Raw genomic sequence first — 23,959 nt, 5'->3', positions numbered from 1 at the left:
AGCGAGCTGGGGTCGGCGACGGCCAAGGAAGAACGGCGTCGTCGAGGAACGTCGAACGGGACCGGTGGCTGGGGCTGCCGTGCCCTGTGCTGGCGGCGGCTCGATCTGAAACGGAGGGGAGGGCTAGTCGTGCGACGCGGGAGAGAGAGAGAGAGAGAGAGAGAGAGAGAGAGAGAGAGAGAGAAAATGAGGAGAGAGAAGGGAGAAGGAAAGATAAAAATCTGACTTTCTCAAATTACGATTTTGCCCTTCGCGATGTTTTGATCGTAATTTCTTCGTTAGAACTCCGATTCGGGTCTACTTCGTGTCTACGGACTCGTTTCGCCGTGCTCTACGCAACGGCGTAAGCGGAATTCCTGAATTCTTTTCCGATCAAAAAGTCAAATTTTCCCCCTTTAAAAATATACGAGGGCAAAATCATCTTTTGGCTAGAATAAAGAAATCTTAATTTTTAGATATTTTGGTTTGGGTTCTTACAGGTTCAACTTCATGTTGTATTTTCAGAGTAAGCTGAATGCCTCTGCAAGGTTCTTGATGTGGTCTGCTCGCTCGGGAGAGTTGACTAGCATGTCGTCTACGTAGACCTCCATAGCTTTGGTAGGTTGCCTCAACATTCTCAGCTCAAAAGGCATGACTTTGTAGCAATATGAACCTCTTTCGATGATGAATGAGGTATTTGCCTTGTCATCTTCATGCATCATGATTTGGTTGTAGTCGGAGTAGGCGTCCGTGAAGCTTAATAGTTGATTGCCGGAAGTCGAATCGACGAGTTGATCAATTCTTGGCAGTGAAAAGTTATCTTTAGGGCATGCCTTATCGAGGTCAGTGTAGTCGACGCACACTCTCCACAGGCCTTTATCTTTCTTTGCTACTAGAACAACATTCGTCAGCCATTCTGCGTAGGAGACTTCTTCAATGAAACCGACAGCTAGGAGTTTGTCGATCTCGGCTTCAATGATGGCAACCCTCTCAGGGGCGAAGTTACGTCTCTTCTGCGCTACAGGCTTGATAGCTAGGTTGAAGTGTAGGCGATGACAGATAATCTGGGGATCGATGTCTGGCATGTCAGATGGCGACCATGCAAATACGCCTTTGTTGTTCTGGAGGAAGGCTGCAAGCGCTGCCTTTTCCTCCTGGCATAGGCGCAAGCCGATCGCGCTTTTGTCTCTGGCTTATCAGGATCAAGGGGTACTAGCTCGATGTCCTCTTCGAGCTTCCATCCTTCTTCAGGAGAGGCATTTGGGCGGATTCCCTCGACTTGGTCCTGATTATTTGATTGCTATTGGGAGTAGTTATTCCTTTTCCTTTCTAGTCTGCTCGGCCGTTAGGAATGGGATCTGCTTTCTCCTCCACTTGTTCCACTCCCTTAAGATCTGCCTGGTTCACAGGGAGGAACAGTGTTTGCTTGTTTCTCTTTACCCCTTGAGCTGAGCATTTCCTCGCCATTGCCTGATCGCTATTGATCTGGCCGATACTACGTCCAGGGATTGGATAACGGATCTTCTGATGTGTGGCAGAGGTGATGGCAGAGGTGTGGCAGAGGTGATGGCATTGATCTTGCCGATCCATGGTCTGCCTAGAATGCCATTGTAGGGTGAGACTTTATCAATGACCATTAACGTTTGCAAGCTGATTATAGGTGGGGAGTAGACGTCGAGATCTTTCGTGCCCATGGTAACCGTTGTTATGCCATTGAAGCCAGTCAGCGACTTGGCTGATTTATTGATCCTTGTCTCTAAGCCCATCTGTTGGATGACTACCAATTGTAGGATGTTGGCTGCATTGCCCTCGTCTGCATGGATTCGGTCAACCATGGCTTGAGCAATTTGAATGCTGATGACAAGGGCGTCGTTGTGTGGTAGTTCAAGGTCGATTACATCTTTCTTTTGGAAGCTGATCACGGGATCGTCTTTTCGCTGTGGGAGAGTAGTGGAGACCTGGGAGATCATAGTGGCATGTTTGATCTTTCTCTTCTTTTCTTTATTGGTCAGTCCGGACTCCTCAGAGTCGGCTAGAATTGTGTTAATCCTTATGACCTTCTAGGGTGGCTCCTTGGCGATATCGCGGTCCTCAATATGTTGGATGGCTTGCTTCACGATGAACTCCGTGCAGTGACCTTCTCTCACGAGTTCTTTGAGGTGCACTTTCCAAGCAAAGCAATTATTTGTATTGTGCCCGTGTGTTGCATAGAAAGCACAATACTTTCTGGTATCCCTCTTATCTAGATCTTCTTTTAAGGGTGGCAGTCTTTTTACCCAAGGTTTATCCTTCACTTGGGCTAAAATTTGATGTATAGGGATGGAGAACTTGGTGTAGTTCCCCTTTGTCGTATCGTCTCATAGTGGGGGCGACCTGCGTTTGTCTTTGTCCTTGTTGCCAAGCCTGTCACTTCTTTGGTCTGCTCGCTTGGTCCGCCGATCTTCCTGCTCAGTAGACTTCTTCACGGTGATTCGATCGTCAACCCAGAGTACGTAGCGTTCGCGGTCACGAAGACCTCTGCCAGAGTCTGGCTGGGAGTGATAGTCAGCTTGCGGTATAAGTCTTGTTCTTGAATGCAGAGGATGTGATTTGGTCATCGCACCCTACGATGTTAGCCTTTTCTGCTTTGAACCTCTTGATGTAATCTCGAATGGATTCGTCGGGCTTCTTGCACAGGTTGAACAGATGGTCAGGGTTCTTCTGGATTGTCCGATAAGAAGTGTACTCTTTAGTGAAGACGTAAGTAAGCCCCTTGAAGCTGCTGATAGACCCGGATGCAAGGTATGGAACCAATCCTGAGTTACTTCTCGCAAAGTCATTGCAAACACCTTGCACATTAGTGCATCTTCAGCTTTGTAGAGGATCATAAGGCTCTTGAAATGCTTCAGATGGCTTTTGGGGTCGGAATCGCCTTTGAAGCATGTGAAAGAGGGCGTTGAGAATAGTTTCGGGGAAGCAGCCTGCTCCATTTCGACCGTGAAAGGTGAGGAGTTTGCTCGGTCTACCTTCACCCGTAGTGGATCTTCGAAGTTTCCACCAATCTTTAAGTCTCGAAGTCGGTTATTCACAAGCTTCTCTACGTCTTCAGCACACATGGCTGGTCGGTCACGTTGACGACCTTTACGATTTGGGCGAGGCTGATTAACTTCCTCGTTGGTTTGCAAGGGTCGACCTTATCTGCTGCGCTGCCTAGGCGGTGTGTTGGTGGACTGCGCTTGTGATGGATTATCTGTAACTTGGCGACAAGAATTAGTTCTTCGAGAGCGAGCAGCGGAGCGTTTTTTTTCACGGTCCTCATTGTGAGGGTTATCAAGTTGACCTCCCTAGGGGCCTAGTCTTTCGTGAATATTTCTCTGTGAGCTGGTAGCAGAGCGCCTTTCTTCTCAATCCTCATCGCGATGGCCGTCAAGTTGACCTCCTTGGGAGCCTAGCCTTTCATGAACGTTTCCTTGCGGACCCAGGTGAGCGTGGATGTTAGGTCTTGGGCCCAGCCTCTCGCGCACGTTGGTCCTTAAATTCAATCTGGACGGGAGACTTCGTCTGCTCTGAGTGTTGCTTGTAAATGCTTGAGACATGTCGGCAAGCTAATCGCGTTGTTCTGCATCTACTTGTCAGCTTACTCCAGCTCGACCTGCTTGGTTCTCACCGAACTGCCTATCAGAGCGTTCGTTCATCCTTCTTTCTTTGCCCTGTTGTCCAAGGCCAAGGTTTTGAGCCAAGTTTATTTGGTTAAGGAGCTGCCTCATCAAATTGTTTTGGTCGTGCATTCTCTGAGTTAGCTGGCCAACTCTCAGATTAAGGTCTATTTGACTTCGAGGATAGGGAGGAGAGAAATGTGTGAAGCTCAATTGCACACGGGCTAGGGTTTCGTTGGATGTTTAAGTGGGAGCGTGCTTCGAGCATGGAGGCAATTGAGGGAATACTTGAAGTTGCTCCAAGATTGGGCCAAAGTCGGCGGTGATAGTGACCCCACCTTGATGTGAGGTTCCATCATGCTCAACTGCGGTGCTATGAAGGTGGCTAGATCCGGCCACGGGGCCTTGAGATGGTACGACAGCGGCAGAGGCCAGTGCGGTGGTCCTCTCTGCAATTCCGGCAGGTGGCACGGTGGTTCCAGTCACACGGGGTGGCTGCTGAGTGTTCATGGAGGCGAGAGGTGGTCGAGCCACCATGTCGATCGTGGGAGGAGTAGCTTTGGGCCGTCACGGATTGAGCCATCGCGGCGGTCTTGCTCCTTGTGCGCTTGCTTCCAACCATGGTTGTTTGGAAGGCTTCCGTGGATTGGAAAATAGGAGGAACGGATTCCTTGAGAACGCGTTTAGTATAACTCGTGCTCTCAATGAAAGCACCAAATGTTTGTGCAAATAATCTTGCCGGAGAATATTCGCTTCTAGATCCTTCAACCTTCGATCTTCCTTCTCTCTCTTCCTCGTTTCCTGTAAAAAAGATTGGAGTAAATAGACCACACCCTGGGGGTGTTGGCCAAAGTCTCTCCGATGCCTAAGTTAGTTCGAGTTTTTGTAGGAAAACAATAGCTAAACAAAGGGTACGGAGTTGTATGTAGGGTGTGAACAGGGTGGCCGGAGCCGTGTGGAGAAAATATGGAGAGTGGAGAGGAGAGAGAGCTTCGGATATTTTTCTCGAGTATTAGGAGTAGGTTTAGATGTAGGTTTAGATGTACCTTGAATGATGAATGAGGTCGTCTATTTATAGGAGCCTCGGGGCTAGGGTTTTTTAGAGAATATGCTGAGTTTATTCTCTACCCAAGTTCGTAGCGATTGAGTCGGACTTGATTATATCTCTTTATTGAAGATAATATCTGATTTAATGATATTATCTTCTGTTTATTGAGATAATATCTAAATTAACGATATTATCTTCTCTTTATTAGGATAATATCTGAAGTAATGATATTATCTTATTAAATAAAGATAATATCCTATTAATTAAGATATTTATCCAAATTAATAATTTGGCCAGATAAACTGGTTCAATTAATTAATTTAAGAGATAATATTTTTTCCACGTGGCGTGCTGTGATTGAAGACGAAAATATTTGCTCCCAGAGCGGCCTTTCAAGGGAGTTTTAGGAAAGATGTGGAAATGTGTTTTGGTATCCTGCGAGCTCATTGGGGAATTATTAGGGGTGCTGCTCGTATGTTTCATGAGGAGGTGCTTCGGAGCATTATGATGACTTGCATCATCCTCCATAACATGATTGTGGAAGATGAGTATGATTATGATGCCTAGAGATGTTCGAACCTTATCCCAAGAACATGACATTGACAAGAATTTATAAATGGCCCGTGGGAGCAAATGTACAACTACTGGAGCATGAACTGTTGATTAGGGACGGTCAATACAACAACCCTATAATTGACCATTATCAGGAAATGCAATCTTCATATATTCACGAGAGACGTCAAGTTGACTTAATCGAGCATGTATGGGAGATGAAAGGCAATCACGGTGGATGAAGTCAAGTTTAATGCTTTATTTGGAATTATGATTGGTTTTAAATTATGCTTTGTTTTGTGTGTGGTTTGTAATGAATTAAGGTTTGTTTTGATGTATGAAATGTTTTTAATAAATAGCTATATTATTTAATACTTTCTTTATTAAATAAAAGAGGAACAATACAAAAAATTAATACATATAGCAACTCTTTCAATACAACCTAATGGTTTTGATCATTTAACTAATCTGTGTTGCTAGGTCCATCGTCATGGAAAAACTTTCTTCTCATAACATCCCTTCATTTTAGCTTCCAATAGGACTTTGTTTCAAGAGACATATGGCTCATATCTTGCTGCTTTTCAATTGCATATGCTTCATATCATGGCTTGTTAGCTTCTTCTCTTTTCAAGTCTCTCTCAATTCTCAGTGTGCCGTTCTTAATAATTTGCTCCAAAAAGTTTGCACATTCAGTGTTCGAAGTGCTCCCTCTCTTGGCCTTTGCCGCCTTTCTCCCAATAGGCCTCGACTGACGTTGGATTGGTGAGATCCATTGGGGAGTCCAATGGCGAATAGATAGCCGGTGAATCGTGGAGTGGCATCTCTATGTGCAAGTAAATAAACTCAACTATTTTGGACAGTTCGCACATTATCTTGTGCCTTGGTGTTAAATGAAACACCATTAATAAGATAGCTCCTATATGATGGCACTGCCATGCTTGGACCAGCTGCTAGCCACCTCAACTTTTCTGATACGCCATTATTGTCTTTCCCATTGAGTTCACTTTGAACCTATAAATTAATCATATCTTAATTCAAGCTAACATAGAAAGAAGAAAAATAAAAGTTCAATATGTTATTCAATTATGACCAAAAGCATCATGGAATCTTTCGAATGGATACATTCATCTAAAATAAAATCGCCCACATAGACAAACTTCTCTGACAAGATATACTAATAGATGAACCATGATATCGAAGAATGAAGGGGGAAAGTATTTCTCAAGCAAACATAACCTCACACGACATTATAATAACCGTCGTAGTACAAGGGCACTTCATACGTTGTTAAGACGACAATTACCATCATGGTTAAGTACAATTTAATACGTCAGTGATGTAAATGGAACGTCGTCTTTAGTTTCTACGTCGGTTGCTTTATACCCACTGTCGTTATTTAGGGGTCAAGTGTTTACATAATCGGCAACTTCTGTTTAGCATGTTTCATAAGACAACGCTTATGAAGTTGTGGGCATCATGTTTTAAAAATACCCCAGCGGATCTCGATTTTAAAAGTGTTTAAGTTACTAATCCACGTCAGTTTTCTATCAACGTAGTCTTTCTAAACACAACGACAGTATTTAGTTCTGCCGTCGTAGTTTTACTGTCGTCATTTTCCAACTTTCTAGTAGTGAAGATATGGGTTCTTATATATATGTTGTACAGTCCCGATCTCTTGGACCACAGGAGTCCAAGAGATTGTGGTCACCCACCGTTGGATATTAATCCAATGGTTCAAAATGATATATATAAATGCAATATGACATAAATGATTATTACCCGATTCAAGTCAACCGTTGAATTTACATCCAACGGTGAGTGACTATAAATCTCTTGGACTACAGGAGTCCAAGAGATCAGGACTGATATGTTGTATATGAAAACCAATAATGAAAGATATAAATATAAAATGAATATAACAATACATATATAATTTATAAAATATAGCAAAATATTTCCTCCTGAAAATAAATATATACTTTTAAAAAATTGGGTCTTTACACAAACAAACAAGCTATCAAGAATTTCTGTATCTATTTAGGAAGCAGCTCTACTCAACTTAGCAATACTAGTAGCTAGTCTTCATGGTAATAGCAGCTTAAGCTTTTTACTACGTGACACCAGATGCGTAGGTTAGAATTTACTTGGAACAATGAAATATAGATTTAGAAACTGATAAGATTTATGCCTTTAAGATCATATTCTTGAAGAAACCCATTAAAAATATGTCCTAAATCTAGATGTATGAAGTGTATAAAATGCTAGATAAATATTTTGAAAAACAGAAGTAGATTTTAAAACCAAGTTTAAAATCTCATTCAAAAAGCATGACCTCACACAAGTGAAATGAAGAGAAAAAACTATACTCTCAAAAATCCAAAATAGTGAAATGACGAGTGCCCCTTACAGCAACCCTTTTTACTAAAGATGACTGACTCAATGCACTTGGCGACCAATCATTGAAGCCATAATAAAACAAAAATGAATAAGACGAAAGCCTACAGCTGGCAAGGTTTTTGTCTGGGCATTGCCTGTTTTTAATTTGAAATTTATTGTTTTCTGGGCATTGCCTGTTTTGATTTGCTTTTCTTTTCTATTATATCAATTTGTTGGATATATTTTTCTGCGGATTCTGACTCGGGGTTACAAATTTTTGGATATATCAACAGACGAATTGCAAATTAGTTGGACTTGTTTATTTTGGTCCCACATTTATCTTCTTTCTCAGCCAATTGCACCCTTCCAATAAAGTCGCAGAAGGGTTTTTTTTGGGTCAAAGTTGCAGAAGGTTTGTATATATTATTTGTCGGTTGGGGGATTTTAAGATATGAGGAAATTAGCGACTCTACACACCACCTGCGTCAAGTAAAAACTATTTAATATGAGCCATTTCACCTAATCTTCTCAATGTAGAATACAAGTTACATCTCCGACACCTTTGACTACACCATTCATCTAACTGTTCTGAAATATTTGCCCATGGACCCTTTCCATTGTTATTTTTGCATCTCCGAGACTTCCCATCTTCTCAATATAAGATGGACCTCCAAAATGAAAGTCAACAACTGTACGAGGAGATGGCAGTAAACATACATGTAAATAGTTTTTCGTCGTTTCTTTCTTATAGTAAACAACTGTACAATTCTTTTTTTGCGATTTCCTTGTGTCTTTCTTATAGTTTTTCGTCGTTTCTTTTTCTTTTTAGTTGTTTATTCGTTTCTTTGACATGGTAGGAACTAGGAATTGAACTACATGTCCATTGGCGGACCCAAGAATTTTTCAAGGAAGGGGCAATTTTTAAAACGCTAAAAGCTCCAAAAAAAACAAATAAAAAATCCCCCAAAAAGATAGACAACCAAATACCTTAGAATTTCCTATCCAAAAAAATAAAAAAATAAAAAAACACTTAGAATTTAAACAATACTAATCTCATTTGTAATTCATAGAAGAAAAAAAATAGAACATTACAATTAAGTTACAACTGTTCACCGCGAGCTTTCATATCATGAAAAAAATGACAATATTTTATACAAACTTGGTTTCTTTTTTTCTTTTTTTTTTCTTTTTTTTAAAATAATGCAATTTTATACATACTTGATCGATATTAACATTGCAGACTTTATAGATAATTAATATTTCAGCCCTACAAATTTATGCAAGGACAATCGTTATTTAAGGCCCAATTTGTTTTTCATCCAATGACCCAATTGATTTATCATATACTAAATAGCATGTAGGAATCGCAGTCGCACTCACATGTTTATTCCTCTCGTTTTTTTTTTTTGGGGCCTTGTAGAACATGATGTCGTTTTGCTCAGAACTTTAAAAACAAAAGGACATCAGCTGTGATACGCATGCAGCAAAAGAAAGGAACCAGCAAGTTCGCTTAAGCTTTTTTTCAAACAGTCAGAGTGCAATAGCAGCCAGAGCAGACGTGCAACTCTAGCAGCTTTAATGGAATTTCAGGCGACCGGAGGTGCAGGTGCACCTTCTTGCGCTTGCACAGGTCTGCCAGTGTACACATCATACTCTTATCTACTCTCTGCAATAACCATACTATTAGATTACATGTAGGGAAATCATGCGAAAACGAGAGAAAATAAAAAAAACCATAAATCCTAAGAAAACCGTATAAGAAGTGTTAAACACATAAGCATAACAGACTACTTTGCCCTACCCCCTTGTTTAATTCGGTAATCATTTGTTGCTTCCTTGACTAGTACTTTGGATGAGGATAGCTTTTTGTGTTTTTGGAATGAGTTGTATTTGGCATATGTCTAGCAAGTAGAGGTGTCAAATGGACCGGATTGGTCTGCGCACAATATGAGTGTGGCCCAATTAAATAAGGGCCAACACAGCATGACCTGTATATTTGGATAGGTTGAGATGGGACAATTTGGCTTAATGGGCAAGGGCAGTCCAAGGCCTATAGAATGTGCCAACCCAAAGCCCAACGAGCCAGACTGTTCAAAGCTCATTTATTAAATTATAATTGTTTTAGGAAAAAATAAAATCAAACTTTTCCTTAGGCTTTATAAGCAAAAGAGTTATTTACACTAACAACCCCTAAGGTTTATTGTGTTTTCACAAAACCCTTTGAGGTCTCAAAAATTGCACAAACACCTCTAGAGCTTTCAGTTTGTTTTCACAAAACCCCTTTTCGTTGATTGTTTGTTAAAAAAAAATTGGTGATTTTATTGAAAAAAAAAAAAAAACTCATGCAAATGACAAAATTATATGCAATCTAATCTCAAAGGCCAACTTTGTCATTTGGATAAATTTTGTTTTTGGTATAAAATCATCAGTTTTTAGATGAAAAGTCAATGAAAAGGAGTTTTATGATAACAATTTAAAACCTCAGGGGTTGTTCTTATATTTTCTAAAATTTCAAGGCGTTTTGTAAAACAATCGAAAACCTCAAGAGGGGCTGCTGAGATTGGATACAATTGGTGGAATTGATGGGCTTGGCTTGGATACAAATCGAAAATAATTTGATAATTTGATAATTTTTAAGAGTATACTTCTGAGGGCTGCTGAGATTGGATACAAGTGGTGGAATTGATGGGCTTGGCTTGGATACAAATCGAAAATAATTTGATAATTTGATAATTTTTAAGAGTATACTTCTGAGGGCTGCTGAGATTGGATACAAGTGGTGGAATTGATGGGCTTGGCTTGGATACAAATCGAAAATAATTTGATAATTTGATAATTTTTAAGAGTATACTTCAAATAAAATGATGTGTTATATAAACGAAATATCCAAAGCCGTGAAAGTAAATTTTTTTTTTTTCAATTTGGGCATTCTTAATATAAAAAAAATTTCATATTTTTTCTACATACTGTATTGGAGAAGAAACAATTTATGTTCACTAGAGATTAAGGATTCAGTGTTGTCCTTGATTTATAGATAATTGAATCTTAGGATATAGCCGTGCATTGAAATTCAAGAACTGAGAAAGGGCAAAATTGAAAATGTTAAGGACATTGTCAATCTGCTAGGCTATATTATTTTATATATAGTTTAGTTTGGTCATTTACTATGAGTTTGCTGCATAATTATTAGTTTTTATATATAGTGTATTCAAGTTTTTGTTTTGCTTTGTAGTTTTTAGTATGTGGGCAATGTTCTGGAGGAGCTATGCCAGGAATCTTTTATATATATATATATATATATATATGATATTTACTTCCTAACTTATTAAATAGTATTAATATGAAATTTATATTTGATATTATCCTAGCTATCGTTTTGTTTTCATTTTTGCTCCATAGCTAAGTAGCTTGTCTAATTTCATTTTTGTTCAGTAGTTAAGTAGCTTACTCACTTCTATTTTTGTATTGACACTTGTCAGAATATTGTTATTCAATGTGTCTGTTATTTTTTATTAACTTATTTTTGGCTTACTTTTCAGTACCATGTCTAGACTGACAATTTTAATTAACTATGGAGGGAGTTGGGTTCACTCAACGTATAAAAATGGCAAAATTAAAGGAGTAATTGTTTCAGAGAAAATTACATTAGAGAAACTTTGGAATAAAGTGTATGATATTTTAAATCTGGATCCAAATGAGTATGAAATAACTATGAAAGTTAAATATGATTCAACGAAAAATGCTTGGCCCGTAGATATAGTCGATGATGATGACGTGAGAACTTTTATTATTGAAAGTATTTTAAGATCTTATAAGATTTCATTGTGCATTACGTTGAAGCGGAGACTAAGCAATCAACAAGCTATAGTTGACTTCAGACAATTACCAATGTCAGTGGCCCTCAACTTGGGTACTCGAGCTGACTTGGAAGATAACAATCAATATCGTGATTCAGAAAATTACTTGGGAAACCATTTAATATAAGCCATTTCACTGAATCAAGCAATGTTGTCTGATAGGAAAATTGTAAGCACTTCTTTTATAATTGATGTGAACTTATCTTCTCAACGTAGAATTAATACAAGTTACATCTCCGAGACTTTTGACTATATCATTCATCTAGCTGTTTTGAAATATTTGCTCATAGACCCTTTCCATTGTTATCTTTGCATCTCCGAGACTTCCCATCCTCTCAATATAAGATGGGTCTCCAAAATGAACGTCAATAACTGCACAAGGAGATGGCAACAAGAAGTGAAAATAGTGATGATGAAAGCAACGAGTCCTTGAACATTTCTGGCAATGAAATTATCACAACTGGGGGCAGTGAAGTTGTGGTTTTGGACAACAACAAAGTTATTCAAACAATATTGATGACAAGAAGGAGGGGTGGAACCATCAACATTGTTAACAATAAAATTTTTTCAACCGAAGGCGGGCGTGTTGGGATTGTGAAAATTGGCCAGAACTACTACAGCTGGGGGGTATTAATATTTCTTCTTGTTCTTATTCTTGGATTATTGGCAAATTGGGAAAAAATAACTGCAACTCAAAGGTAATATTTCTTCTTGTTCTTTTTGCAGATTTTCTTTTCTTTCTGATATTTAGAACGAGTTTAAATATCTCAGTATGCTATATATATATATATATATATATATATATATCTCAAGCTGTGATAAGATGATCTTTTACTAATTTGAGCTTAGCTTGGCTCGTGTTGTTCGTGGAATGAGCTTGATTGTATGTTTCGCTTGGCTCAGCTCATTTTTTAAATTAGTGAAACTTGGTAAACTGATTAATAGCCACAATTTACCTCTCTAGTTTCATGAGAACTTTCAAGTATGGCAAAATACACACGTAAATAGACTCAAATCTTGTCAATATATGCAATTCCTTTTTTGCGATTTCCTTGTGTCTTCGTTATGTTGTTTCTTTCTTGTAGTTTTTTCGTCGTTTTCTTTTCTTTTTAGTTGCTTCTTAGTTTCTTTGACGAGGTAGGAACTAGGAATTGAACTACACATCATACTCTTACCTACTCTCTGCAATAACCATACTATTACATTACATGTAGGTAGGCAAATCATACGAAAATGAGAGAAAATAAGAAAACCATAAATCCTAAGAAAACCTTATATGAAGGGTTAAACACATAAACATAGCACGCTACTTTGCCGTACCCCCTTGTTTAGTTCGGTGATCCTTTGCGGCTTCCTTGACTTTGGATGGGGATGGCTTTTTATGTTTGGGTTGTATTTGGCATCTGCCCAGCAGGTAGAGGTGTCAAACGTACTGAATCGAACTGAGCACGGTATGAGTCCGGCTAGATTACGTAAGGGCCAACACAGTATGGCCCGTATATTTGGACTTGTCGAGATGGGGTATTCGGCCCAATGGGCCAAGGCCAGTCTAAAGCCCATAGGTCGTGCCAATCCAAAGCCCAACTAGTCAAACCATTTAAAGCCCATTTATTAAATTATAATTGTTTTAGGAAAAACAAAATCAAACTTATTTACACTAACACCCCCTAAGGTTTATTGTGTATTCACAAAACTCCCTCAAGTTTCAAAAATTACATGAATACCCTTGAGGTTTCAGTTTGTTTTCACAAAACCTCTTTTCGTTGATTGTTTGTCCAAAAATTGATGATTTCATTGAAAAAGAAAATATGCAAATGACAAAATTAACCTCAATAAAGTATATGCAATCTAATCTCGAAGGCCAACTTTGTCATTTGGAGAATTTTGTATAAAATCATCAGTCTTTGGATGAAAAATCAATGAATAGGAGTTTTATGAAAATAATTTAAAACCTTAGGGGGTGTTCTTATAATTTGAAAAACCTCAAGGAGTTTTGTGAAGAAGCCGAAAATCTCGGGAGGGTTGTGGATACAAATAAAAAATAATTTAATAATTTATCCATTTTTAAGAGCATAATTCAAATTAAATGATATGTTATGTAAACAACATATCCAAAGCCCTAAATGTGGGAAAAAAAAAAATTCAAATATGGACATTTTTAATAAAATAATTCATCAATTTATTCTTTTTTTCTACATACTGTATTGGAGAAGAAACATATTTATGTTCGCTAGAGATCAAGGATTCGGTGTTGCCTCTTTGATTTATAGATAGTTGAAATTCAAGCACTGAGAAGGGGCGAAATTGAAAATGTTGTCTTTAGGATATTGTCAATCTGCAAGGCTATATTATTTTACATATATAGTTAAATTAATATAAATATCTACATATTTTCGATAACATTCTTTTTCATAAGGAATGGAGACTGATGTGCTAAGAGCTTTGATTGCATTCACGTGTGTATTCAAGTTTTTGTTTTTCTTTGTAGTTTTTAGTATTATTCACTACTACATTTTACTATTTGCCTGACAAAGAAGATTTAGTCGTGCAAAGAACAACTGAGTCGCACAAAGCTAAGCCTGACAAAAACGTCATCGTGCAGAATCCATCGTGCAAAGATCCGGGAAGAAAAACATTGCGCAACGAATATTTAGATTGGTTGCGAAAACCCAGAGCGACGGCTAACCTTTGGAGCGCAAAATTTAAGGGATGAGACTAATGTTCGTCTCTCAAAATGTTGCGCGACGACAATAGTTCGTCGCAATTGCATAGCGCGACGGTTTGGCTTCGTCGCATTGGAAACGTAGGAACGAAAGTTCTGTGCGTCTCTCAAACCTTTGCTTGAGGAGGGGTGTTTGCGGGACGAAAGTGTCTTAGTCACTTCCCCTTTTCGCGAGACGAAGTATTTCGTCACGCAAAATTAAAATATATTTTATTTAATTTTAATTTTATCTATTTTTTTATTTTGTAAAAAAAAATTGTTTTAATTTTTGTAATAAAATGAAATTGCAATAAAAAATGTAATGAAGAGAAATTTTTTTAAAAAAATAATATAAATGTATATGGTACAAGAGAAATGTTTTAAATGTAATTAAGAAAGTAAAAAACTAATCAAAAAATGTTTCAAAATCTATGTGGTCATCTTGAAAATGTGGCTCAAAGGTCCGGACATTGTCGATAGGGGCAGGGGTGTGGTGGCCATGCTGGGGTTTGAGGGGCTCGAAGGTCGGCGAGGGACCAAAATGCGAGATTGGAATGCCAGACAAAGCGAGGGACTCTAGAAGCTGTGACATCTGGGTACTATACGAGGCAACTTGGGTCTTAAGCTCGGCCACCTCTACTGTCAAAGCAGTCACCTAAATATTTGACTACGACGATGAAGGGGCTCTAGGTTCCCGCAATCGGGCATTCCCCATCCCTTGACAGTATGCCCTTGGCCTCCTCCCGAGAGTCTGATCCAAGGTCTCCGTCAGGATATGAAACCCCGCATCCTTTGGAGGATCCATAGACTCGAGCCGAGTATCAGGAGGAAGTTGGGAGGCGGACTCTTGAAGAACCAACTGGCTCTTCTCCATCATCATTGCCTGTTTAACATAACATAAAATATTAATTAAAACATTCATATAGTAACCATGAAACTTGAATGCATAAGATAATAGTTAAAATTAAAGAATACTTACATGAAAGGACTCGGCCAACTCATTCCCAAGTCAAACATAAACGCCGCCAAAGACGTCGATCTCCTGGAATTTGGACTCCTCTTGAATTGAACAACGAAAAAAACAAATGAATATTAATGACATATTAAAAATTGAATATAAACGACTTTCTTATTACCCGCCGCCAAGCCCCCAGGCCTGGAACCTGAATGGTGGAGAAGAGTCTTCTTGTCCTTATTGCTCTTATTTGTTTTCGCCTTTTTCTGTTATACAAAAAAGAAACGTATTAGTTGAAATTCAAATGAAATATAAAAAATTAAATAAACATTAGTAAGAAACGTATAATAATTTTCAACTTAATATAATAAAAAAAATACCACATAATCGGGCTCCTGAAAATGACTGCATAGCCACGGCCAACTATCCTCCCGCCCCTCAAGCTCCTTCAGGCAACCCTCCTGAAGAGCGACCTGCAGATCATCGAATGTTTGAAAATGGTGGTGCAGGTTGCACTTCCACTGCTTGTACCTCTCAGCAAAGAGTTTGTTGACGTACGCCAACGACTCGTCGTCGAGGTCCTCTAAATTGTAGTTCGTCTACAATAAATTAATTACATACATTATGTAATAGAAATATATAAAGTTTAAAGGAAAAACAATTAAAAGGTAAGATACATACCGACAATTGTCTGCGCACCTCCGTCCTCATCTCGTCAGGAATGACCTTCCAAGATTTCCATTTCATTAGGCAATGGGTCCGAACGACGTGACCAATGTCGTGGGCTGCTCGTCACCCAAGTGACCTTCACCATCTTCAACTGGCTACAAGGTCCCCGAGTGGTCTTCTTGGCTACAAAGAAATATAAACTTAACGTTAAATAACAAATCCTACTAAATATCTTGGTCCAAAAAAGCTGGATTTCAAGGAAATATTTACTTGGTTGTGACCCCGACGCACCAATAGCGGATGTCGATGTTATGTCGATCGTGCTGGGGGGGCGGTGACGACACCTAACAATAACAGGTTGCGCCACTAATGACGCCGAAGCATGGGAGACCTTGGGACCAACTGACAAGTGGTTCATCTGTGCTGGAGTAGTGCCAGCTACCGGCTGAGCAGGGGAGGGGCGAACTCTGTGCAGTCGTCACTGCCTTACAACTTCTAATAAGGTTTGACATCTGCACAACTGAACAAGCATCCAAGACAAAGTAATCAAACAAATAAGAACTCATTCAAGAAAACAAAAAATCCTAACCAACCATCAGACTAAGCAGATATTAATATATAACATATTTATTTAATTTTTTTTTCATGAGGGAAAGATATTAATGTATAACTCATTCAATACAAGCTGCATAATTTTTTTTTTCTTTTCCTATTTCTTTTAAATCCCTGGAATGTTTTTCTTTGTTGTGGCTTCAAGTTTTTTATTTTTTTTTATTTTTTATATCAAAGAGAAAATTTATTCAATAAATTTCAACAGTATCACAAAGACATCAACAATAAATCTCGGTCTTCTACTCAAATGGTCGAAAGGAAAATTAGTTAAAGATTAGTTTATTCTTTGATCCCATCCGACCAAATATAAATCTTACTGATCAAATTAAGTGAAATTATTATAAATCAGTAAAACAGAAATTATTTTTTGGAAAGGCAACCAAAACGTACACAAATATCTAATAAAAATCTAATAAAATTCTCTATCCCTAAACTGTCAAATATACAAATATAAAGCATGCTATTCTAACAAAAATCTCTATCCCCAAACTGTCAAATATACAAATATACGATTCAAATATACTAATATACAAACTGTCAATCCAGAAAATCCAGACATCCAGTTCCAAACTTAATCCAAATATACAAATATACAAATCCAGTTCCAAACTTAATCCATAAAATCCAGGAAATACAAATTTATAGTTGAAATTTATAATTGGGGCTAGAGTTGGGAATTTTATCAGAGAGGGTTTCGAGGGAGACCCGGAGAGAACGAGACCAGCAAGCAGGCATGAAGCTCGAAGGCCGTAGTCTCCGGCAGTGGCGAGAGAGAGAGAGAGAGAGAGAGAGAGAGAGAGAGAGGGGTCGCCATCTGGGGGAGTGCCTTGGCTATCATCTCCGGTTCGAAGAGATGGATGAGAGGAGTCGAAGGAGAGAGGGCCTGAGAGGGATGAGAGGGGTCGAAGGAGTTATGAACAAAACTGCGCCTTTTTCAGAAAATTTTCGCGAATTTGTTCAACGAATAAGGTATTTCTTGTCGCAAGGTAATGTTTTCAGAAAAAATATCGTAACCTGCGAGACGTAACTATAAAATGACGTCGCGCAAAGACTTTTTAAGAAGCGGGAAGTGGACCGACAAAATTTTCGCGACCTTGCGCGATAACGAAATTATGGCGTCGCTTATGGTAGCAACGTGCGCGACGAAAATGTCACCATGTCGTCACGCAAACCATAAACACTGATCCCTGAACCTAAACACTAAACCCTAAAAAATTATAACATTGTGAGACGCAACAGTCATCATTGCGTCGCGCAAACCTTAACCCTAAACCCTAAACCCTGAACCCTCGAAAATTATAACATTGCACGACGTAGCATGACCTCGCTTTGCTCAAAGTTAGGTTGCTCGACGACACCTTTCGTCTTGCAAGATTTTTTATTTAAAGAATGATTATAAAAATTACTGATGAATCATATTAAAAAATCTGCAATGATTGTGAAATAATAGAAATAATTGATGATGAATTTTAGTTATTAAAAAAAAAAATTATGACATTAAGTCGTTGCAATTATTTTTTTAGCATTTTTATCATCAGTTTTGGTCGCCTAATCCTCCTCCTCTATAACTACATCACTGTCCCTATTTAGCCATAAACCCCTTCATATGCCCATTCTTTCCAAATAAAGACGGGATTAAGCGAGCTTTGATTGTGTCATTTGTGTTGCCCTCGATTTCTAGAATCATGCCCATCAATGTGGCAAATTATATGGGAATACGAAAATTGGCCAAGTGGTGTGGTGTTGGTTTAAAACCCCATACAGATTGAATCCGTTAGTGGCAAGTCCCAATTTAACATTTCGGGGATCAGCAGCAAACTTGGGCAATGTTTGATAGAACTCATTCCATGCCTCCCATATGCGCAAAGAAAGCGAGTCGTCGCTCAAACATGCGTCGTGCAAAGGATAAGTTTCGTCACACAACAGTCAGGTTTTTCGCTCAAAGTTCCAACTTTATACGACGACAACTAAACTCGTCGCGCAAGTTTTTCTTAGGGTTTAGATAACGTGTATTGTCGTGCTACATATTCTATTGCGACGATAGGTTTCGTCAAACAAGTGTTTGGCACCAAATAATATAACCCCGCGTTTTCTTGCTAAATATACACGACAATAGGATTTATTGTCTCGTTAAGATTGCTTTCCCTATGAGGTGATTCGTCGCTCAAGTTTTGTTGCCAACTTTACGTGACAATAGTACGTATTGTCGTGCTAAGATTTCTTTTGTGACGATACATGTCGTCGTGCTAGTTTAGAAATATAAAATTATTATCCGCAGTAGTTCGAGCTACAAATGCGCTTTTACGTTGCGCAAGGGCTTCTTGAGCGACGAAGATTTGTTTGTCGGGCAAAATATCTTCCCGCAAATAGTAAAACGTAGTAGTAATTGTAGCTATCATTTTGTTTTCATTTTTCTTCCATAGCTAAGTGGCTCATCTAATTTCATTTTTGTTCCATAGTTAAGTAGCTTTTTCACTTTTATAATATTGTTAGTCATTTTTTATTAATTTTTTTTTTTTTTGGCTTCCTTTTCAGTACCATGTCTAGGTTGACAATTTTAATTAGCTATGGAGGGAGCTGGGTTCACTCAACGTACAAAAGTGGCAAAACTAAAGGAGTACTTGTTTCAGAGAAAATTACATTAGAGAAACTTCGGAATAAAGTGTATGACATTGCAAATTTGGACCCAAATGAGTATGAGATAACTATGAAAGTTATATATGATTCAACGGAAAATGCTTGGCCCGTAGAGATAGTAGATGATGATGACGTGAAAACTTTTATTACTGAAAGTCTTTTAAGGTCTTATAAGATTCCATTGTGCATTACGTTGAAGCGTAAACCAAGCAATCAACAAGCTACAGTTGACTTCAGACAATTACCAATATCTTGAAGACAACAATCAATGTCGTGATTCATAAAATTAGTGGGGAAAAGAAGTGCTTGAGGTCTTTGAATATGATGTGGAAAATTGTTACTATGAAATTTGTATTGACATTTCTTAGATTCTAGCATAGGTCGGGAATTAGTTTTGATGCTACACATTCAATTCCGAATTTTCGAAGTGTGACTTGATCTATATGAGGAAACTGATTTCAGGTAAATCATGCATTCATTGTAGGATTCTTAGTTGGAGTTATTTTCAATCTCAAGTACTTTTATGTTAGTCGTATTTTTAATAGGATTAGATTTTATCTCTTGAGATTACTTTCCTAGTTGGACCTTATTTTGATTTAGGTTAAAACATTATTTTTCCTCTTTGTTTTCGAGAGCACTTATTATTAATATCTAATTGGTTTCCTTGATTAATATTGTTTCCTTGTTTTACAATTGTTTGTAGTGAAGGTATCTGTGATAATGCATAAGCTAACAAAATTAAATAGGATTCTAAGAATCAAATCTCACCAATTGTAAGACATTGCTCACATGGCTTGGTAGACTTCTCTTGCAAAAAGGAGAACGTGTTATGTATAAAAAGATGGCGTGCTTCCTTATTTCAAACACATCTTTCAGACATTTTTAGTTGAGCATCTAAATTTTCTAATAATAGTTGCTATGCATATATTTAAGATAAGTCATCAAGTGTTTCTTGTTTGCTTTGTGATTTATCAGATACCTTCATCATTCACATTACATTTATTTACATGTTCGGTGACTCAAACAGTTGAGAGGACAAAGACTGTTGACAGGACCAGATCCAAATTCCACTTTGAAATCTAAACCGGACCCTGTACGGTCCGACACCTTGCGGGTACCGGGCACACTTGATTAAATTGCCCATCTAACAAAATGGAATTTAACTTCAAAATTGACTTACGTGGAAAATCCGGCAGAGCCCCTGTAAATTGTCGTTTCCCAAAATTTTCCACCTGTACAAAATGGATTTAAAATTCCAACTGTTGAACATGCATCAAGTGCACATTCAAGCAATCCAATAACAGTACTATATGGCCTCAGGCCTTACAGAAACCTTATGGAAATTTCAGAGCAATAGTAACCAATTTAGTTTACAAGAAAAATTCGATTACATAGAGATCCTGCATAGTGAAGAGAATGAGTGGAGAGTGGTGGCTGCCCTATGGTGGCGCTCTGGTATTCGACAACTAATTGGGGGCGCAAAACATTTAAAAGTTTGAGTGGACAAAAATAAAGTGTTTAGAAAATATAATATTAACATACTAACCCCTCTGTTAAAACATTTAGAAAAATTCAATTATCTCAATGTTTACTGAAAATTCAAGCATGCACAATTTATATACATATATAACTGATCATGGGTTCAAACAAATCGAAAAAAAAAAAACATTTGTAAGCATTATAAAATATTAATTCCTTTCGACCTAGGTGTACCTGTCAATTCCATGATCTTTATATTCATTTCCCACATTAACCATCAATTCTTTGCGTCACATAGTGTGACACACCCTCGCAGGCCTCGGTAACACAAAGTTGACCCGAGCTTCAATCCTCGCAAGATTCAGGGGACATGTAGTCCATCTGATCTGCATTCCTCGCAAGATTCAGGGGACATGTAGTCCATCTGATCTGCATTCCTCGCTCCACATAGTCCAGATATCCCTAAGACTCATGGGGCAATTTTCAAACGCGCTGACTTAACCGAAGGCAACATTTAATTCAAAGGCAACTTTTGGGTACCTATGATGGTTTAAAACACGTCTTATCTTGAAAAATTATTATACTATTTCTCATTAAATTCTTAAATCTTCATATCACTCCCTTACCAACTTTCCAAGCCATTCACATTTAAACATAAATAGAATTTTAATAAAATATTTAAATTCAAATATTTATGCTTGGAAAGTAATGGTCATAGCAATTCATTCAAATTCAATCAATAACAATTTAACTGCATAAAATCCATTTATAAAACAAAAGTCCACTCACTGGGCGTCCGAGCTAGCTTGACCCGTTGAGGGTTCTTTCTGCAGGTTTGAAGGTGTCCGAGTACATATTTAAGCAATTAAAAATGTTTAAAAATAAAATTTCTCAAGCATAAATATTTATTCAAAACCCTGACTGTCGGCTTCAAAATGTGTGTACTCAATTTAAGATGGTTCCTAGGCCCATTTCAACATTTCTAGCAGATGGAATGGTCTGAAAAGACTCGAGATTACTTAAGTGATTAATTTACCATAACGATCAATCCGGTACCTTATGGGGTCCACTGTTGTTGTCGGATCAGCTGCACCAAAATGAATTCAGCAACATCCTCAACTTGTGATACTCACAAGTGCCCGAGCCGTTTGGTAGTATAGCATATGTAAGTCCGAGATCGATCCCACGAGGATTGATGATCGATTGATTCAATTCGATTCCCTGTACAAAACAGAAAACAAGAAAGAAAATAAATAAAACAAGAAAGAACGAAAAGAAAATAACTCAACCAAATAAGTTTCCAACTTCAATTTAGATTAATGGATTGATTCTAGCTAATGTATGATTAAGCCATGGTTTATGGTCCTAACCTTGTATTCCTAAATCCCTAATTTGATCGTTTGTTGTCTAACCTAAAATTAAGCATTTGGAATCCACTAAGCATAGAAGAACATTTTAAACAACCAACTATGTATCTAATCCCCGTTGTCAAATGTCCATACATACTCTTCCTATTCATAGTTCAATTCGAATTAAAGCATGATGTCTACTCTTAATTCAAACCAAGATAGCTAACATGCAAGCCTTAATGGTGATCAATCATTCAAGCTAGCATATTAACTTATAAGCATAATGAATAAAAACAAAAACCATAATTGAAACTTGGAAACTAATCAAACTTGAAAACTTAAGAAAAGAATTTACATTACAAAGAAAAATAAATTACAACTAAGAAGCAAAAGGAAAACCAGAATTGAGAACTAGAAAGGAAAACTAAGAGAATTTGAGAGAGAGAATAGAGGGGAGCTCTAGAGAAGTGTTTGAGAGCTCCCCCCCTTGGGGTGTGTTTACAAGCTTGGAGAAACTCACTATTAATAGGCCTAGGGGAAGTGAAACTATGAATTAAATATTGCCGCTACCTACAACACTCACTGCACCAACTTACAATACTTTATTCACCAACTTTTGGCCCAGTAATGCAGATGCTGTCGATTTTTGACCTTAAGCTGCCAAAACTTGTATAACTTTATCTAGAAGACTCAGAATCATGAACCATAAAATTCTTCTATTAAATAGACTTCCGCATCTTTCCAATGATGTATTGCTCATTATTTGGTTCTTCTTGAACAAGTACAATCCAATCCGTGAAGTTGATTGATATGCAGACACCGTTTTGAACTATCTTGTCTCCAAAATGCATTTAATGAGTCTCAAAGCTTATTACACTAAAACAAACATAAAAGAAATTAAAAGCACAAGTTTCACTCAAAAACATAACCAAATCATAAGTTAGAAGGGTGCAAAATGATATGGAATTATGAACGGATCATCCACGTCCTCAAATTACCAATTCGAGAGTTCCTATGGGTTCCACACTCTTTACTAAACATACCCTGCAAGTTTGGTCTAAATCGAATGGTCGGATTGCTCATGATCGCACGATGGGATGGTTATCGCTTTCCTAAACTTTGAATTATTGAACCGGAGCATCCGGGACTCTGATTCTCAATCCGCAAATTCCTAAATGATCCTAGAGATGTCTAGATTAACATATTCAAAAATGAAGTCAATCCAACTGTCCAAACTTATGAAACTCAGATAGAGCACAATAGGCGTAAATCCATTAGAAGTTCAAACGATACTCAAAATGGGATTTGCGCACACCTTCACGCTTGGGATGACACCGGGATCGTATCGGAACAGAATGTCGCCCCACTACAATGCCTACTTGCCACCACAGGCGCCAGCAGCGCGTGGGTGTGTAGAGTAATTTCGGTAACTGAAAACTCCACACCGCCGCTCACTGCTCCACCTACGGCTTCTACTTATGGCGTGGATCATTTTCTTCAATGGTAGAAAGGTCCAATTTGGATGGCAATTGGCCGGAATTTCAATTCGAAATCAGGCCAAAATATATGGATTTCCAAATCGGGATACCTAGACACCAAATCGATCCAATCTTAACCAACATGCAGCTAAAGCTCACAAAATGAGTGAGAAACCATAACTGATCTGCTGTGAATGGGCGGCTGTCAGAGCGATGTGACGGCGTGAAAATTCCAGACTGAACGTGGACAATGAGCCGGTTCGAATGTGACCGATCTCACGTCTCGCCGTTGCTGGATGGCCTTGAATCAAAGAGAGAGAAAGTCGGTGTCGGGGAGTGTTGTCATCGGATCAGCTGCACCAAAATGGATTCAGCTACATCCTCAACTTATGATACTTGCAAGTGCACGAGCCGTTTGGTAGTATAGCATATGTAAGTGCAAGATCGATCCCATGAGGATTGATTCAATTCGATTCCCTGTACAAAACAGAAATGAAAAGAAAGAAAATAAATAAAACAAGAATGAAAGAAAAGAAAATAACTCAAGCAAATAAGTTCCCAAATTCAATTTAGATTAATGGATCGATTCTAGCTAAAGTATGATTAAGCCATGGTGTCTGGTCCTAACCTTG

The 23,959-nt window shown here is 38.2% G+C and overlaps 1 protein-coding gene across 1 annotated transcript; it reads right to left on the bottom strand.

The window, feature by feature from the left end:
- Positions 1–1,415: 1,415 nt before the first annotated feature.
- On the bottom strand, positions 1,416–1,949 carry LOC117615256. Its single transcript, XM_034344312.1, has one exon. It carries the CDS (start codon positions 1,947–1,949, stop codon positions 1,416–1,418), a length of 534 nt encoding a protein of 177 aa, XP_034200203.1.
- Between the last annotated feature and the right edge of the window lie 22,010 nt (positions 1,950–23,959).

The sequence above is a fragment of the Prunus dulcis genome, chromosome 1 (genome assembly GCF_902201215.1).
Source record: "Prunus dulcis chromosome 1, ALMONDv2, whole genome shotgun sequence".
Classification (NCBI taxonomy): domain Eukaryota; kingdom Viridiplantae; phylum Streptophyta; class Magnoliopsida; order Rosales; family Rosaceae; genus Prunus; species Prunus dulcis.
This window is presented reverse-complemented; position numbering and strand designations above follow the sequence as displayed.